The 21,580-nt window shown below is 34.0% G+C and overlaps 1 protein-coding gene across 1 annotated transcript in view; it reads right to left on the bottom strand.

Annotated features, from left to right (window-relative positions):
• Positions 1 to 21,246, bottom strand: part of LOC124358069 (endochitinase) — a 47,318-nt gene extending 26,072 nt beyond the window's left edge. Inside the window, exons 1-5 of the mRNA XM_046810362.1 lie at positions 21,174 to 21,246; positions 19,536 to 19,600; positions 6,793 to 6,956; positions 2,588 to 2,753; positions 370 to 592 (exon numbers count right to left, since the gene is read on the bottom strand). Of these exons, the coding sequence (XP_046666318.1) occupies positions 370 to 592; positions 2,588 to 2,753; positions 6,793 to 6,956; positions 19,536 to 19,599 (617 nt within the window). The 5' untranslated portion in view covers position 19,600; positions 21,174 to 21,246. The remainder of the gene's footprint in view (positions 1 to 369; positions 593 to 2,587; positions 2,754 to 6,792; positions 6,957 to 19,535; positions 19,601 to 21,173) is intronic.
• Between the last annotated feature and the right edge of the window lie 334 nt (positions 21,247 to 21,580).

Genomic DNA, 21,580 nt, shown 5'->3' with positions numbered 1-21,580 from the left:
TCGAGTGTGGTGCTTACTCACGAAGCTCGGGCACGTAGCATAATACCCAAATATCAACTGGTATCTCACGGTTTCAACCAAACATGTATCGAGTGTGGTGCTTACTCGCAGAGCTCGGGCACATAGCATAATACCCAAATACCAACTGGTATCTCACGGTTTCAACCAAACATGTATCGAGTGTGGTGCTTACTCACGAAGCTCGGGCACGTAGCATAATACCCAAATACCAACTGGTATCTCACAGTTTCAACTAAACATGTATCGAGTGTGGTGCTTACTCCCAGAGCTCGGCTACGTAGCATAATACCCAAATACCAACTGGTATCTCACGGTTTCAACTAAACATGTATCGAGTGTGGTGCTTACTCGCAGAGCTCGGGCACGTGGTATCCCTCGTTGAGCCGGAACTTGGCGAGCGGCACGGCCATGGTGATCTCCCAGCCCTTGCCCTCGGCCTGGAATGCGCGGTACAGCTCCTCTACGAACCACAGGAAGCGGTCCTTGTCCGAGAAACTACCACCGCGGTCTGCCGCTCCAGGATACTCCCAGTCCAGGTCGAACCCGTCAAAGTCGTACTTGTGCATGTATTCTGCACAAACATTTGAATAATCTTAACTTTTGTAGTTTTATTTTGTAAAACATGAAGGTCAAAATAACATTTTTAATTGCATAATAGATTCTAAATATAAACTCGTGTTATGTTAATTTTTTCTAATAACAAGTTCTAAAAACTTGTACATATCTTAATAATAATAAGACGATAATGTTAATACTTATTTATTTAACACAATTAATACATTTATAAGCAATTTTAATACAAATTCAATGATAAGAAGTTTAAAAAAATCGGGTGATAAATGAGTGAGATAATTCTGATAGTGCGTGTAACAGCATTTTAGGCCATAACTTGAAAATATCCAGCCATATTTTGAATATATATTAATCATTAAAATTTGTACTTATCTTTATGCATTATTTTAATTGGCTATTTAATTCAAAGGTAAACTATGAAGAGGATAGAATAATTTATTAGGGCAGAATAAATATGTTGTTTTTGAAAACTATTAATGATAACATTTCGACATTTATTTTAAATGGTAAAGCTATATTTCTTAGACTAAACCTTATTTTAGTTGTATATATACAATTACAATAAGGTATATAAATATATGTTATATACGTTACAAATCGGAAATTCTAATAAAGAAAAAAAGTTTATTTCTTTTTCATATCAGCTTGTTCCAAAATTCGACGGATTTGTCTAACGTGTACATTTAAATCCTGAATTTACTCTTGATAAGTATTGATAGTACTGCTTCTATTGAAAATGTTTGATGAAATAATGCTATGATTTCAATTCGAACTAAAATAAATATTTATATAGTTTTCCATATATTACATTCAAACTTTGAAGTTTTATCACATTGACTTTAGATCAACATAGGCATCTGACGTAATTATGTAGGTATCATATTTGTCAAATTTAATCAACTGAAAATATGTATTATATTAAATAATATTTTTTTGACATTTTACTCTATGGGTATGGGAAGAAATATATTTTTACATATTTTCTAAATAATCTATTTTTAGTTTTATTTATTTTTAGTTTACATTTATGAAGTTATTGAATTTAAATGTACTGAATATTACTGTTATGACATAAGTTTTTACTTAAAATTATTAATTCTTAAAATTTTTTATTGTATTCGATTGTTTATTTGTAGCTTGTAACTTTCGAAATAATATAAATGTTTTAATTTTAGTATTAAGCTTTAACTTTGTATTAAATTGAAATAATGAACGAAACAAATAATAAGTGTTATTAATTTAAAACCTCATATTACCGTGGTCCTAATTTTAAGAATGTGCCTATTGTAGTTTGAATGCAAACGTGTTACAGTACTGTTAAATAATTGCGTTGACAAATTTCAGGCGTTAATTGAAATACCATAGCGTGTAAAATGAAATGAAATGATATACAACACGATTGATGTGTGTGTGTGTGTGTGTGTGGTGTGTGTGTGTGTGTGTGTGTGTGTGTGTGTGTGTGTGTGTGTGTTAAAGACATGAAATAATATTTTGTTATTACAAATTTAATTTGTCTAAATAGCAACGAATAAACACTTTGTACGTAATTTGAACGCCACAGTGAAGGTATAAAAGTATAAATCTAAAAAACTTTTTGAAGTTAAATTAAAAAAAAATATATTATGTTATTTCATGTATAAATAATTACATATTTTGTCTTTTGTCACGAGTAATAATTCATAGTACAGTTAAACGCTTTTGTCTGGTTATTTCATCCCCTACTGTTATTATAAAATTTATGGATAATTAGGAAAATTTTACGAAATTAGCTTACATTAACATTATGTAATGCAGTTATATAGTTTTTAACTTGATTTCACGTTTGATTTGCAATATACATGATTAAAATAAGAGTATTGAAGAAAGTTATTTTATTAATGAAAATTTGCGTCTGATGATCGTCGATAAACGTTTAGTAATTTTATTAAAATAATTTAAAGTATTTTATGGTTAAATATAATAATAAATCATTATAAGCGAATACAATACACACCTACTACACTGCGGATGAATGAATCTCTTCTCTCCTTCATAGAGACAAGAGCTGAGTACTTGCGCCCTCCCTCGCCCCAACCGCCCACCGCCAGCTCCGTCTTCAGCCCCGGGTACTTGGCCTTGAGGTCAGTGAAGTTCTTGTACCCATTCTGTTCAACGTCTATCTATGGAACAACGGTAAGTAATAATGTAAAATATACATATCATTGTCTTAACCTTCCCTTAACAGTGACCTGACTGTTGAAGAGGCAGGTCCGGTTGATAGTGGTGGAACATTTCAATGACAAATTACGAGCTTTCAATAGAGAATTTATCTACAATATTTCTGACAAACCAAATCTTGAATTAGGAAGGATAGTCAAACATATTTATACTGCCAGTCCATTGGCGAGTAACGATGGATAACCTCCAGGAAAGTTCACTTTTGGAAGGTTTATTCCTTCCAGTTGAACATACACTGTATATAGAAAAAACCGATGAGTAAATCATACGTAGGCAACCCTATGAATGTCCAGGATTGACATATCACTAACCGCCAATATCCAGATATGGACCGATAAGACTGGAAGGATGACTATTGGAGTGAATGGAGCTTCCTAATTGTTAAAGGCAGTTTGAACATGGAGTGCTGTTGCATTCCCGCTTTGTCTGACTCGACTAGTCTCTTGAGAAGGATGACTAATGGAGTGAATGGAGCTCCCTAATTGCTAAAGGCAGCTTAAACATGGAGTGCTGTTGCATTCCCGCTTTGTCTGACTCGACTAATCTCTTGAGAAGGATGACTAATGGAGTGAATGGAGCTCCCTAATTGTTAAAGGCAGTTTGGACATGGAGTGCTGTTGCTTGCCCGCTTTGTAGGATCTGCAATGCAGTTGCTAGTTTTATTATGACTGGCCTATATACGAGTTATTCCAATATATAGTTATTCTAACTCGTATTAACACAGAAAAATCTACCTAGAAAATTGTAGTCCTGAATTCTCTAATTGTCCATCTTCACAATTAAGTGTGCTCCAGACCCTAGCAGTTGACTTCTTGATATAATTCAAGTGATGTAATGGGGATGATAACGTATACACGAATCGCAAGATGCTAAGTACAAAACCAGGCTCTACATAGGGGACGCCTAATATATAATCTTTAGCGATTATTAACAAGAACTGATGAAACTGCTGAGTGCCTTATATTGTGACTTAGTTTGTTATTACTTGTTCTGTTTTTAACTACTCTTCGAGTGCTCGTATGGTGTTGATCATGTTTAATGTTTCCTCCTTAATGATTTGACACCTCATACACGGTCAAATGTCTTGAGCTTCTTGTCCAGCTTCTGGATTTTAATGTAAAAAGAACTAAAATTTTCTCAGATATATACATAACATCCTCAAATGCACAGTCGAAGAAGGCTGTTTTCCATCACCTCTTAAAATTGCCAAGGCGACCCCAATCTCCAAATAGACTATCAGTCAAACACTATCGACCAATCTCAATTTTACCAGCTCTTAGCAAAATATTTGTAAAACTGTTTTTTATAACAATGATGAATTTTCTAGACGGACACAACCTGCTCTCTGAAGACCAGTTTGGATTAGTGAATCTGGTGAATATAGTTGTTGAAGGTTTAGAGGCTAGGATGCCCATCTTAGGTGTGTTTCTTGACCACTATAAAGCCTTCGATTACGTAGATCACAGCTTGCTTCTTCAAAAATTGGTAAGTTCTTTCCTGTGTGGTCGAACTTAGGTCGTCAGTGTGTCTGATCAGGCCTCCGGATCCAAAAATCTGAGCTATGGTTTCCCTCAAGGAACAATACTCTTCTCTTCTTGATATACGTGAACGACATTGGCTCATCATTACAACACGGGCGACTCGTGAAGTATGCCGATGACACGACTCTCTGCATCAGTGGAAATTTAAAATCTGAGCTCGAAGTACAAACCTTTCAAGATTGGAATAGTTTGCTTGCAAAGCTTTAACCAGATCAACTTGAAAGTACATTCGATGAAGTCAAATTTAATTCATTTCTGCCTGGGACCCATGGAAACCATGAGTGGCCCAGCAGTCATGTTGGAAGATAACATGCTCGAAGAAGTCTGTCCCACAAAGTTCCTTGGAATTCATTTTGATCGAGGGCTGACATAGAACTCGTACGTGGAAGCAGTCTGCTCAAAATTGTCTTCTGCCATCTTTACCATGAGAAGTCTGTCCGTATAATGCCCAACTCATGTATTGATGACAACATATGGACTCATTTACCCCCACCTTTCATATGGAGTAACGCTCTGGGGCACATGTTCAAATGTAGATTTTATGACATTATTTCGACTCAAAAAAATGCTGTCAGAATAATCACCAAACTGAAAAGAAGAGAGTCGTGTAGATCTGCGTTTAGAGAGTTGCAGATATTGACTTTACCTTGCCTCTACACCCTTGCAACTGTGTCATTTGACTTGTCTAAGTATGCCTTAACACGGGGCCGATACATTCATAGTCACAACACCAGAGGCAGGAATAATCTCCGTACTGGCAGGCACAGGACGGTAGCCTTCGAACACTTGACCTCGCAAGCAGTTGTTGTACTATTCAATAATCTGTCAAACTCACTCAAAATTCAAGAAATGTCAAGGGTATCTAAGCCTTGCCTCTAAGGCTTTTTATAGCGTGGACGAGTTCCTGGAATATAACTGGGAGACCAATGATTTCGGAGAATGATAACCTGGTATCGAAGAGGGAAATAATTGGCGTGCAGAAGCTGAATGAATGCTACTGTGTATTTTTTACCGGATCAGTAAATCATAAATTTTAGCTTATTTTAAATTATTAATTGACATTTGCTATACAATGCATGTAATTGTCTGACAGCAATAAAACATATTATTATTATTATTATATCTGCTCAGACGGTATGTGCCATCCTCAATCATTGTCTAACCCGAGCACTGACAGAGCAGCAAGAGGAAACCTAATTTTTCCGATCCCAGCCGGACTTTCAAGAAGGCGTACTTATCCCATCAAAATACAGTTACTCCAGTTGCACTATTTGTTTTTTATTTAATGTCTATACATCGACTCCTTAGAAACAGACATCTGAGGAGTCTCGAGGAGTAATAAATCTAAGATGTCAATGCAGAGATGTACTTGGACTTCTTACGATGCTGAGTGTAACAGAATTGAAAATTGAATGTAAGATTGTACCCTGAAGTCCCCCCTATTTAACCCTAAGTTGTCTGAATGCCCTAATTCGTTTCAGCAAACTATAAGATATCGTTGGCCAAACAGGACATATAAAAGCCAAATAACTTACCAACAAACTCAAATACAAACATCACTCTCGAAACATCTATCGCACTGGATCATCTTTCCTTACGCATCAGCCCACAAGATACACCTAAAATTCAAATTGACTGAACTCCATTCATAGAAGCCCTTAACAGAACCCAGCAATGGCACAGTACCTCACATTGCCAAACGCCTTGGGGATATTCAGTGAAACAACAAAGAAATTCTGGAATAAATAATCTGGAAGTACAGGTCATGGAATCTTGGATAACAATAAATCACGCTTCTGAGAATCGGGTATAACTGCTGGGACCGGTTCTATGGCTGTTCAACGAATGGATTCTGACTCTGCTATCAAAATTAAAGGCGGAATTACCCTGTGTCTGGTTACAACGTCCACTCTCGCAACATCTCAACCTCTTATTTAAGATATTACTAGAGAACTAGTGTCTCCATTATACCACATACAGACAAAAGGTGATGGAGAAACGCGTTTTCATCTGTCTTCTACGCTTTATTTTGCAAAATTAAATAAATCCCTCCTTAATAGACACAAGATGCCTACGTTCCTAGGTATCAAAGGCTACTTAGGCATGTGTATAAGAAATGGGGGAACGCTTGCTTCTAAGGAGGACTTCCAAAGTCATCGATATGTAAAGGAAAGAAGATATTTGCAACTTCATGAGATACAACTACTTGAAGTTTTCATCATTACTTTTAATAACCATCGCTTATCGAAATTGTATCATAAAATGACAGAAAATCGAGCCTTGCTTTGAAAATTGGAAAAAGGAAACCTATGAAAATGCTTTTCGCTGTGACTTTTATATATTTTCCATCTGAATATTTCTTAATTAAAACGCAAAGAATCTTAAACACTAGCTTCTGTTTTATATACATACCAGCTACATCTATGCCAGCTCAGATTACCTCAGGATCCAGAACGAGTACCTCCCACGTCACATTACTGACGCCGACGAAGGAGTAGATAACGTGGGTGCAGAACTCTGCCGGGATGTCGTCTATGGTGTACCGGCCATGGCCCGGCCTGTAGATCGCCCAATTGCTGAAGTAGCAAACGACGCGGGCATCCTCTGTAGAGTACACGATCAAGTTATTTCAACAATAAGAATTACATCGATACGGTATTGTACTTGGTCTCTAAAGTTATTAAATATTAATTGAATGTCCTTTGGTACTATCCGAGGTCCATTATTTTTGGAAGTTTTTCTTACCTGAGACCTAAAAAACTGAATTATTTGAATTACTGTGAAAATTATATGTCATTATGACGATCAGTCCTTGTTTTATATTTTCCAAAATGCAGCGATGTCGGAGAGAATCAGGTCACTGTGTCCCCATCCACTATTTGTTATTACGCGATTTAACTAAGTTTAGATCATAAATAAGTTACTAGTAGTACCAAAGTTAAAGATAACCTTTACGACCGCTCACGTGATCTGAGCTGGAATTCAGGTCTCTTTAGAGGGAGGGTTCTTTTCGTTTTTCGCCAGAAGTGCGGGGTAACGCCAGGGGCATATCCGATCGGTATTTTCCCGACCTCAGTTTACTTCCCAGATTGTTCAATTTTAAAATTCAAGCTCAGATATCGTAAGCCCTCGTTAACTTTTTACATTTATAATACGTACATATGTATACAGTATACACAGTACAGTATACATATGTATACAGTATACACAGTACAGTACACATATGTATACAGTATACACAGTACAGTATACATATGTATACGGTATACACAGTACAGTACACATATGTATACAGTATACACAGTACAGTATACATATGTATACAGTATACACAGTACAGTATACATATGTATACAGTATACACAGTACAGTATAGTATACATATGTATACAGTATACACAGTACAGTACACATATGTATACAGTATACACAGTACAGTACACATATGTATACAGTATACACAGTACAGTACACATATGTATACAGTATACACAGTACAGTATACATATGTATACAGTATACACAGTACAGTATACATATGTATACAGTATACACAGTACAGTATACATATACATATGTATACAGTATAAACAGTACAGTATACATATACATATGTATACAGTATACACAGTACAGTATACATATACATATGTATACAGTATACACAGTACAGTATACATATGTATACAGTATACACAGTACAGTATACATATACATATGTATACAGAATAAACAGCACAGTATACATATACATATGTATACAGTATAAACAGTACAGTATACATATGTATACAGTATACACATTAAAGTATACATATACATATGTATACAGTATACACATTAAAGTATACATATACATATGTATACAGTATACACATTAAAGTATACATATATACATATGTATACAGTATACATAGTACAGTATACATATACATATGTATACAGTATAAACAGTACAGTATACATAGTACAGTATACATATACATATGTATACAGTATACACAGTACAGTATACAAATACATATGTATACATAGTACAGTATAAACAGTACAGTACACATATGTATACAGTATATAGTACAGTATACATATACATATGTATACAGTATACACAGTACAGTATACATATACATATGTATACAGTATAAACAGTACAGTACACATATGTATACAGTATAAACAGTACAGTATACATATGTATACAGTATACACAGTACAGTATACATATACATATGTATACAGTATACACAGTACAGTATACATATACATATGTATACAGTATACACAGTACAGTATACATATACATATGTATACAGTATACACAGTACAGTATACATATACATATGTATACAGTATACACAGTACAGTACACATATGTATACAGTATACACAGTACAGTATACATATGTATACAGTATACACAGTACAGTATACATATGTATACAGTATACACAGTACAGTATACATATGTATACAGTATACACAGTACAGTATACATATGTATACAGTATACACAGTACAGTATACATATGTATACAGTATACACAGTACAGTATACATATACATATGTATACATTATACACAGTACAGTATACATATACATATGTATACAGTATACACAGTACAGTATACATATACATATGTATACAGTATACACAGTACAGTACACATATGTATACAGTATACACAGTACAGTACACATATGTCTACAGTATACACAGTACAGTATACATATGTATACAGTATACACAGTACAGTATACATATGTATACAGTATACACAGTACAGTATACATATGTATACAGTATACACAGTACAGTATACATATGTATACAGTATACACAGTACAGTATACATATGTATACAGTATAAACAGTACAGTATACATACATATGTATACAGTATAAACAGTACAGTATACAGTATACAGTATACATATACATATGTATACAGTATACACAGTACAGTATACATATGTATACAGTATACACAGTACAGTATACATATGTATGCAGTATACACAGTACAGTATACATATACATATGTATACAGTATACACAGTACAGTACAGTATACATATACATATGTATACAGTATACACAGTACAGTATACATATACATATGTATACAGTATACACAGTACAGTATACATATACATATTTATACAGTATAAACAGTACAGTACACATATGTATACAGTATAAACAGTACGGTATACATATGTATACAGTATAAACAGTACAGTATACATATGTATACAGTATAAACAGTACAGTATACATATACATATGTATACAGTATAAACAGCACAGTATACATATACATATGTATACAGTATACATAGTACAGTATACATATACATATACATATGTATACAGTATACACATTAAAGTATACATATACATATGTATACAGTATACATAGTACAGTATACATATACATATGTATACAGTATACACAGTACAGTATACATATACATATGTATACAGTATAAACAGTACAGTACACATATGTATACAGTATAAACAGTACAGTATACATATGTATACAGTATACACAGTACAGTATACATATGTATACAGTATACACAGTACAGTATACATATACATATGTATACAGTATACACAGTACAGTGTACATATACATATGTATACAGTATAAACAGTACAGTATACATATACATATGTATACAGTATACATAGTACAGTATACATATACATATGTATACAGTATACACATTAAAGTATACATATACATATGTATACAGTATACACAGTACAGTATACATATACATATGTATACAGTATAAACAGTACAGTACACATATGTATACAGTATAAACAGTACAGTATACATATGTATACAGTATACACAGTACAGTATACAGTATAACATGTATACAGTATACACAGTACAGTACAATATACATATGTATGTATACAGTATACACAGTACAGTACACATATGTATACAGTATAAACAGTACAGTATACATATGTATACAGTATACACAGTACAGTATACATATACATATGTATACAGTATAACAGTAGTACTATACATATGTGTATACATATACATATGTATACAGTATACACAGTACAGTATACATATACATATGTATACAGTATAAACAGTACAGTACACATATGTATACAGTATACACAGTACAGTACACATATGTATACAGTATACATAGTACAGTATACATATACATATGTATACAGTATACACAGTACAGTATACATATACATATGTATACAGTATAAACAGTACAGTACACATATGTATACAGTATACATAGTACAGTATACATATACATATGTATACAGTATACACAGTACAGTATACATATACATATGTATACAGTATAAACAGTACAGTATACAGTACACATATGTATACAGTATACACAGTACAGTATACATATACATATGTATACAGTATAAACAGTACAGTATACATATACATATGTATACAGTATACACAGTACAGTATAGCTTAATGGCAAATAATACATAGGGACAAAGTAATTCCGTCTCGCCTATATCACTGCATTTTAGGAGGTAGAAAACAAGAACTGATCGTCATAATGATGTGATTTTATCAATAAGTGAAATAAGTCTGTTCTCTCAAATGATGAAGTTTGTTAGGCCTCTGTTAAGAAAAAACTTGCAAAAATAGTGGCCTCCCGATAATACCAAAGTACTTAATTAAAAGATCCCGTGAAATGTAATCAACTGTGTTGTGTAAACATTAATTGTGTGAACAACATCACAGCCATATGTTTAATTAATTTAACCACTCTCTCTCTCTCTCTCTCTCTCTCTCTCTCTCTCTCTCTCTCTCTCTCTCTCTCTCTCTCTGTGTAAATAAATAAATATATATATATATCTATATATATAAAAATGAATGTTTGTATGTTTGTCCTTTATGGAATCGTGAACTATTGGACCGATCATGATGAAAATTTGTACGTATATGTATTTTTCCACGGAGAAGGTTTATAAGCTATGCCCATCCCTTTCCCGATTCAGGATTCCGCCCCACTGGTTACAGAAATACCCATAAGAAATGCATTGCAGCAAACATATGTTAACGTCTTTTCAAATTTTTAATCAGCTGTTCTTTGTAAACATATATTACACTTATAGTTTTAAAGCATAGAGTAAGCTTAAGAGAAACGACAAATTTTGTTTAAACTGTTTCTGCAATCACTGTTAAACATAGACTTTACTATCCAGATAATACAATTCAAATTTGACGTAAAAATTCACCTTTAACTGCAATATTTATTTAATATAAACCATGCTCATGCTTGATCAGAAGAGCAATGCAGATATCATAATTACTATCTTACGTTGGCTACAAATATAAAGAATGTTATAAAATCAACCTTAGTTGTTTTTTTTGACAGAAGTATGGTTCTCAAAACTCCGTGTGTACATATTCTCTCGATCGAGACAACAAAGCAAGCTCAATCGTGGCATCGGAGATATAACTAATTTAATCTAAAATTTATTATAGTAAAAAAAAAATTTACTAAGTAATATAAGGACTTCGGTTCTTAAGATTTGCGTGCGAAGCCGTGGGTAACAGCTAGATAGAGGCAGGAATATGGTACATACCTTCATAATACGCCCAAGAGGCTCACGATGGAACGACTATCAATTATCTCAGCAATGTTTAGAATGTGATAGAAAAAGAATAAGTGAATATAGTGTACTGTTTTCAACGGGAAATTGCGTGCGAAGCCGCGGGCAACTTTTGCAAAAAATTATTGAAATGCGCAGCAAAGCGCACCGGGCCCGCTAGTATATATATATATATATATATAAATGAATGTTTGTGTGTTTGTCCTTTATGGAATCGTACACTATTTGACCGATCATTATGAAAATTTGTATGTATACGTATTTTTCCACGGAGAAGGTTTATAAGCTATGCCCATTGATGTAACTCACCACCAAGCGCCGCTGCAAAAGATAAAATGTATCAAAGCGGCTGCACACTACCAACTGCAATTACGAGACAGTTACGTATATTACATAGCCAAACACTATTTGAAGGCGCTAAGTTATTTTGTATATTTATCTTTAAGATACATTTCTGATTGAACTTAAAGTTTGAGTGTTAGACCACTTTATAATAAAGTACATGTACGTGCACAATGGCTATAAACATAAACATATTTTCTTAATCGTGGCAACAAGGTAAACTCTACATCGGCGTTGTAAATATAATGCACTTGAACCAGAAGTGCAAATACATGGCCAAGTCTTACATAAAGCGCGCGAAGCCGCGGGAAACGGCTAGTGTTTAATAAGTTTACATCTATAGTGTGAAAGTATAGAGTAAGCTTGATAGCAAAACAACAGCAGAGTCGAACACAGGGTAAGAAAATTTCCAGATTTTAGAAAAATAAACTTTTAACTGTAAATATTTAGCAAATATTAAGTATTAGATATAAAAGATAAAGTTACTCCTAACTTTAACTATACATTTAAATAAATTGTTATAAAACTCATCTTGGTTATATTTTATCAGAAGTAGGCTACTCAGATCTGTTTATGTATACATACGTACATATATACTACTTATTTATTTACATAAAGGCAAACTCAACAAAATATATTGAGGCCGGAGTAAGCTACAATGGCCATAAGTATAAACTTTTATACAGATTCTTTTTGGTTATTTTGGTGTTGTTTTTACCTTGGTAAACTCAACTTTGGCGTCGGAAATATAATTAACTTGAACCAGAAGTACTCATACATGTGAAAACCTACAATATTCTAGGTAACTGCTAGTTAAGTGATAAAAAAGTATAATTATGGTAATTTATACCGCTTTCATATTAGTTATTGAAGTAGCACACCAATTAAACCACTGTACATGAAACTCAGTATAATACACCAAAGTATAGAAAGTACAAGGAAAATTAGAAAGGCACTACAAGGGTGTAAAGAAAGACATGGAAACATAGTTCACTATTGATACGAGTCGTGCTTGTGTTTAATTTATAATTTAATAACGGTATAATTTTGGTTGAAACTGTACAGAAGTTAGAAAAATGTCATTTTGTTGAGTTCAGTAGTTTTGGTGATTTCTGTTTCTGCGAATCAATAGTTCTGGCATTGGTTATTTAATATTAAAAGCTGCTCAATTTTGAATATTTGGGCAATGAATTCAGACCCATATTCATGACGTAATAATGTTAAGCTGAAGCTGAAACTGGAGAAATAAAAATATTTATCTAACAATAATCAATAACATTGCAACATGGTTATCCATTATGCAAATACACATTTCCTTTTTTATAGTCATTAATTTTTATCTGACTTGGTCTTTCATTGAGGATGAAATAATTGTGTAAGGCAAGTGCGTGTGCCCAAGCCGAGATCGAACCCGAGACGGTAAGGTGAGACACTAATCACTAAGTTAAAAGGGCATAATTACATAACAAAAATTGATATACCGTACTTGTATTACCAACTCAGAAAAATGAAACGCAAAATATAAACACTGGCCGAAGAATAACAACATTATCTTAACTTTTGCCTTTGAAATATTCGTAGCTAACCATTGGGAGTTCTATCGTAGGATTAAATTAAATCAGCGACTATTTATTTTAATTTACTTGATTCACAAGTTCGCTATCGAACAGAGAGTGAAATTTTTGTGCTCTTCGAAAAATATAAACCGATTTTCTCCAGTGCAATACCTAAAGAAAAATATTGATTCCTCCTGGAGATCGCAGTAAAGAAAAAATTAATATTAAATATGATTTATGTTCTAAGGTATTTTAGTGCCTCTCTCTACACACATTGCTACTCTAGTTTTTATTAAACATCGGCCCTGGGATTCTTGATAAAATCGAGTAATTAAACGTATTTTAAATAATACACTGATTAGTTTATTTTGCCATTTCGGCAAAACCCCAAACGCAGACGCGCTTCCGAGAAGGCCATAGAGAAGAGGAAGTTATAGTCATGTACCAAGGACCTTCTACAGCACCTTGTCCCAAACTCGACGTGAGCATACTAACTGCATTGGTCTGTATGTGGTCAGAATATTTAACAGTAATGCCGTCTATACTTTCCTTATACCAAGGCGGTTTCATAAGACTTTTTGAATAAAACAAAAATGTTTAAGCAAATAAAAATTTTATTTTTCAATTTAATCACCTTGTAGCTCGATACATTAATCCAGAATTTTTTTATTCCGTCCAAATAATAGGTTTTCTCAAGGCTCTCAAAATAGGCATTTGTTTCAGTGGTGAATAATCTTCACCTGACCCAAAATCTCCTACCACCCAGCCATTTCTTTAGGTTTTTTTAACAGGACATCGCAGAAAGTCGTGGAGTATTCCACAATAACTGAGAAATGCAAGCTGATGCAGTTTCTGAAACATGTAATACACCCAAACATTTGATTTCGTCATTTTCATTGGGTTGTAATTGTTTGATTTGATCACATACCTTGATGGTAATTTAAGAATTTCAGTTTTTTACGTACTATCATGACGTACCAGTATTTTATTCTGACAATTTCTACCATATTTTACTTCGCATTTTGGCGTTAATTTTTCTATACGTTTCACCTTCTACTGAATGCATAGAAATAACTAACAGTTCATTTATTTATTTCTTGTGACAAACTACAGCATAGTCTGTGAGTTAAATTTTATTAATTAAACTTGATACAAACAAAACTTCTGTGTTTATTTGTATACATATATGAATACATATATATATATATATATATATATATATATATATATATATATATATATATATATATTAAGAAAAATTCCCTTATTTCTTAAGCGTTCTCATTAGTAGTTTTCAGAATAACTTGCGTCAAATTCATGGTATATACCGAATAAATAACTAAACAACTAACATGCTAAACGCAATTATGAGAAAAATAAAAGTTAAAATGCGATATAAACATTTTAGAAGCTATTAAAATATATAAACATAAATAAAATATATCAAAGTTTTATAACGTACCAACTAATAAAAATTACTTAGTTCGTTAAAAAGTTATTTAATGAAGTCCGTTAGTGATTTTTTTTGTTTCTGCTGTCTCATAATGTTTTGTATTTTAATTTTTAACGTGCTAACTTTATGTCTATGTTTGGAACAAAGCAGCTGAAGCTTCTCCTTCTCATCTCAAGCCGTAATTGACGAAATTAAGTTTTCAGTCATGGCGGGTGCTCCTTTGAGTGATCTCTTCCCGACATGACAATTTGTGTCCAAGATACCGAGGTTCTCCAAGACATAGGACTTTGTGAGTCATGCAGTTTGTCAGAACCATGCATAGGTCTTCCATTTGAGGCAAAACGTCTTTCTCTCTAAAATGGTTACACTTTCATGCTGATTCAGGAAAAAAATGAACCTAACAGCCGAGATTTTCACTTTTTGAATTCTATAAGCATCCTTCTTTGAGATAATATTTCTGCATTGAGATATGTATACGACAGGGTAGCAGTAATAGAACATTGACAATACAAGTGACTGCATGATCTTTGTGGACTCTGGAAACATACTTCTAAATCTATACTGAGGGCTCTCAGTCTAGCCAATTCACGCTGCGTAGCATATATTACATGGTCACTAAAAGTGAGCCCTAAATCCAGTATGAGTCTAAACTTTTCACTTCGTCACACACTGCCAGACTACTGACACACAGCCACGGTCTCGCCGAGGGTCTTTACAACGGCCTGTGGGGCCACTTAAAGATCTGTGCAATTGTCCGTGTTGTGCTTATGGCCATTAGTCACTGACCACGAGCTCACAAAGTCAAGACTGACATGTCCAATAGCCTCAAACAACATGTCCGGGTCAGCTGACTGATCCGCGTATAAATGTGGAGAACAATACTGTACACAAGTGGGAAAGTCATAAATGTACAGATTGAACAAAACTGAACCAATACTCGTATAAGAGTATAATATGCCTTAGGAACAAAATGCTGTCAGGCAAGCGGCAATGATGAACCACTACCATTTCTGATTATCTCCTGTTTCTTACCTAGGTATAAACGTATCCATTTCAAGACATTTTGTCCAAAGTAATAGTAATACTCGTACATCGACATATCATGACTGATATAGTCGAAAGCTTGCGAATAATCAAGCAAAACAACAGTGCTTATTCCACCTCTGTCCTTTTCGTCCACCAGATCACTAAACATGTTTGGGAGAGCAGTGCATGTACTATGGTTTTCTCTAAATCCAGATAGCAATGATGACAATATATCATTCGTTTTTGTATGTGTGGTAAGCCGGTAAATACTATAACTTTTGATATAGCTGGATGAATTGATATAGGCCTCAGATGTTTAACACTTGTAGAGGTAGACACTTTAGGCAACGGGTAAACAATACTAGTATTAAAATTTGTAGGAAAATTCCCAGTTTTAAATTAACTATGAGGGGAGCTTTTAATGTAATTATTACATGTCTTATTTTTATATTGGTTTAGCGCTGCTAACTATAACGACCAAAAATCACCTTTACAATATACAATGCCAACTTTAATTTACGCTTAGAATTCCAGCCCAGTCATTATTTAAAAGCATTATCTATACTAAACGGCATTATCTTATTATTTATTTGTCTGTTTATTTTCTTCGTATAAATAGGAGAAGAATGATTCATTCGATTATGCCCATTGAATATCAGGTCTTAATGCCTTTATCGTTCCTTGTTAGGCCAGGATATTACGTTTGTTTTTGTTCTGAATGATCTTATTACCGTCTGCCGTACTCATTTGTAATCAGAACCTCTTGACTTTTTACTTTTACATAGTTCCTGGAGGAATGTTTTTACTTCAGTCCGGACTGGTGGCCGGAGGCATTCGTTGTAATCAGATTGTCTGGAATTTTTATATGTTTCTGGAGAATTTGAACTGGATGGATGTTTTTACTTCAGTCCGGACTGGTGGCCGGAGGCATTCGTTGTAATCAAATTGTCTGGAATTTTTATATGTTTCTGGAGAATTTGAACTGGATGGATGTTTTTATTTCAGTCCGGACTGGTGACAGGAGGAATTCGTCGTAATCAGATTGTCTGGATTTTTTATACGTTTCTGGAGAATTTGAACTGGATGGATGTTTTTATTTCAGTCCAGACTGGTGGCCAGAGGCATTCGTCGTAATCAGATCTTCTGAAATTTTTATACGTTTCTGGAGAATATGAACTGGATGAATGTTTTTATTTCAGTCCGGACTGGTGGCCGAAGACATTTGTTGTAATCAGACTGTCTGGATTTTTTTATACGTTTCTGGAGAATTTGAACTGGATGAATGTTTTTATTTCAGTCAGGACTGGTGGCCGAAGGCATTCGTTGTAATCAGATTGTCTGGAATTTTTATGCGTTTCTGAAGAATTTGAACTGGATGAATGTTTTTATTTCAGTCCGGACTGGTGGCCGGCGGCGTTCGTCGTAATCAGATCGTCTGAAATTTTTATACGTTTCTGGAGAATATGATCTGGAGGAATGTTTTTACTTCATTTTGCACATTAGAGCTCATTTCAGCACAGGTAGTAGTGCTTAGACCCTCTAGAAACTATCCAGAAGAATGTTATTCCTTGGACCCACATCGGTAGCCGGAAGCATACGTGATTAGACTTCCTATAATTATAACTTTTTACTTGTTCCTTTAACTAGTTGCGGTTCTATGTTTTAAACTGGTCAAAAATGGTCCGATGATATTTGGGGCGGTGTTGCCATATCATTGATGACCACCAGCTGTTCCCGCTATGACGTAGCTAAGGCCACTACTGACTGTTTTATGTCCAATTGTATTGATGACTATATCGCTAGTATGACGTAGCTAAGGCCACTACTGACTGTTTTATGTCCAATTGTTACTAGAGTAGATCGCACCAAAATAGTCCGATGACATTTGAGGCCGTGTTGCCATATCGCTACTGACCACCAGCTGTTCCCGCTATGACGTAGCTAAGGCCACTACTGACTGTTTTATGTCCAATTGTTACTAGAGTAGATCGCACCAAAATAGTCCGATGACATTTGAGGCCGTGTTGCCATATCGCTACTGACCACCAGCTGTTCCCGCTATGACGTAGCTAAGGCCACTACTGACTGTTTTATGTCCAATTGTTACTAGAGTAGATCGCACCAAAATAGTCCGATGACATTTGAGGCCGTGTTGCCATATCGCTACTGACCACCAGCTGTTCCCGCTATGACGTAGCTAAGGCCACTACTGACTGTTTTATGTCCAATTGTTACTAGAGTAGATCGCACCAAAATAGTCCGATGACATTTGAGGCCGTGTTGCCATATCGCTACTGACCACCAGCTGTTCCCGCTATGACGTAGCTAAGGCCACTACTGACTGTTTTATGTCCAATTGTTACTAGAGTAGTTCGCACCAAAATAGTCCGATGACATTTGAGGCCGTGTTGCCATATCACTACTGACCACCAGCTGTTCCCGCTATGACGTGGCGACGTTTAGACAGATGATTAAAATGAAATGAATGTACGAATATTTATTTACAGAAACAACTGATGATATAAGTTTACTGCAATAGGTGTTGAGATGGTTCAGTAATTTTTCCATAACTGTAAAATTGGAAACAGTGTTGAGCATTTGGTGTGTAGAGGAGAGATTCAACTCTATTGAATTATTCTCGTGCGGACTCCTTTACTAAAGATTTACAATGTTAGGAATATTCTAAGGATTTAATGCTTTAACATGAATTTAATAATAAGAAAAAGCTGTTTTATGGATGAGATATTGTTTACTGAAGACGTCATCAGCGGATGATAATTATTTTATTTAGCTTGTCCAGATATTATGTTGTTTCCTGCAGTTCATGAGAATCACTTTTGTTTTGCGGAAATGTGTACTTTGAAATTACGTATTTTTCTGAATGGAATATATTAAATTCAGCTAAATTCTGTTCTCTACACGTTATACAGGCAAGTACTTTATTAGGCTCAGGTAATTTAGGTTAGCTACGACCAAAAACTGTGACTGACCGCACACGAAAATTTCAGTGTTTCTTTCCGTTAAAAGTGTGTATGTCGTTACTTCTACTGGTTTCTCAGTAGATTGCCTTTTCCAAAATTCTTATCTGTTTAACGGTAATATTGGATTTGCAAGACTACTATTTACTAGGTGGTCCTATTTGAATACTCACTGTCTGCGTACGCGGCGCAGGCCACTAGCACCAACACAACAGCGCACAGTCCGCCAGTCCCCATCCTGGGAGAAACATTGTCATCATCAATTCGTGGCCAAAGAACAATTTACAATACATTAATAACGATTAGTTAATCAGTAACATATTATTATCCTTTCTGCATCTCATTCACTGCAAATAATTTGTACCAATCTTTTATGGGTTTTTAGTGTTAAAAGAGGTAGAAGAAACTAATGAGTTTTTTAAAGGCGGTTGTACTTCAGATCAGACCCAGCTATTCCTCCCTTCGCGTATTTTGCTTAATTTAGTGTTTTTTGAAAGTATAAAAATTTAATATTAAAAGAGCGGACTTATTCTTTCTTAAAACTTCCGTTAGCTATTAATATTGACTACGTTAAAAACTTAATTGCAAGGAAAACAAATATTATTTAGTACGAAGGCTTGAAGTTCTTTCATTTAAGTACTAATTTTTATTCTTTATATTTAATTTAACTATTCACATATAAACACAATAAATTGTTCAATTAAATGGCGGTACTTAATTGGAAAAAACACTCTAATAATAAGTTAATTTTATTTGTAGAATTTATAAATAATATAAAATAAGTTTACTATTGGATTGTTTGTTTATTAAATTAAGTAATCAAATCCAATAATAAAGAAGCTGGTACAATGTATAGAATTTGGCCATATTTATGAGATACCGACAAACAAACGCCTTTAGATTAAAAACCTTTGTGTAGTAGAAAAATTGGTTTTCAGTAATTTTCCTACTAAAACGATTTTGACAAGGGTTTTCTACTTAAAAATATAAAATTTTTTAAATAATTAAATTAGGAATTTTATAATACGTTGGAATTTTAAATTCTCTGTATATTTCTAATTGCATAAATAATTTTTAACTGTTTGTACATCCTAACAAACAACTGACAAACATGATATCCGTACAAAATTGAAACTGGAACATTGTTTACGAAGAATAAATCTTTTTAATTTTTGATGTTTTTGGATTCCCTATATTTTGCAACCAACAATACCAATTTAGTAAGTATACTTTTTGCATTTTGTATTGTTTTATGTGTAATAAATAAATGGCGCTATTTTGTATTGAAATGTGTTGTTATCTGTATTTGAGTTGAACTGCATGGATTGGACATGTTTGTGTTTCAGGCATGTTTTTACATTTTCACACATATTTTCAGTTTCTTTGTACATATTCCTAAAAAACTATATATTTTCAAACACTACATAATATTGTACAACTTTTTGATATCTTGCAGTTTCCAAGCACAAGAAATAAAAATATTTTAAACAATGGTTCCATGCAATTAATATAAATAAAATCCAAAAGGTTTTGTAAATTATATGTATAACGAATATCCACCTATTATATATTAAAGTTATCTGAACAGAATGTTATTTCCCAACATTTTTTTGAAAAAAACCATGTATAATACATCGTAATTGCTATTATGTATGTATTTTTTTAAAATAAAAATGCATTTCACAACACACAAAAACGGCCTGCCGTTAACAAGTGAAATGACAGCCACTACCAGGTTTAACTTGATTTTCGATAAATATTTGTAAATGACTGAGTACTGTGGGGACCCTGAGGTAGCCCCGTGGACTCACCTGCAACGACAGTGGTACTTGGTGAGCGACTTGGAGAGCACTGACCCGAGCAACGGGGGACCGGTTGTCAGATATCCAGTAGTCGACAGTGGTGAGGGGATGACCTTGGCGCTGATAACAGCATCTCGCCTGCCAGAGATAAGCTAATGGTGAGGTGATCTGCGAGGTTGTTGGCACCATTGGTTATTTGGTCAACATATTCTGTACAAAACCGTTACTTTTGTTCACCGCAATGTACGTGTGTCAAAACAGAAGTTTTGTTCTCACAGAACGTGTTATAAATTCCAGTAATGTTACTGATCTGCAAGAATAATTTATTGTTCACACACCTCCACGTTTGACACTTTGGAGGGTTCATAGAACTGTGCTGTAAACTTTATGCGTTCTTCTGACTTGTTCAAAGGCAT

Source organism: Homalodisca vitripennis, chromosome 3, assembly GCF_021130785.1.
Source record: "Homalodisca vitripennis isolate AUS2020 chromosome 3, UT_GWSS_2.1, whole genome shotgun sequence".
NCBI classification, from domain to species: Eukaryota; Metazoa; Arthropoda; class Insecta; order Hemiptera; family Cicadellidae; genus Homalodisca; species Homalodisca vitripennis.
The sequence above is the reverse complement of the archived record's forward strand: the minus strand, read 5'-3'. Positions and strand labels throughout refer to the sequence as shown.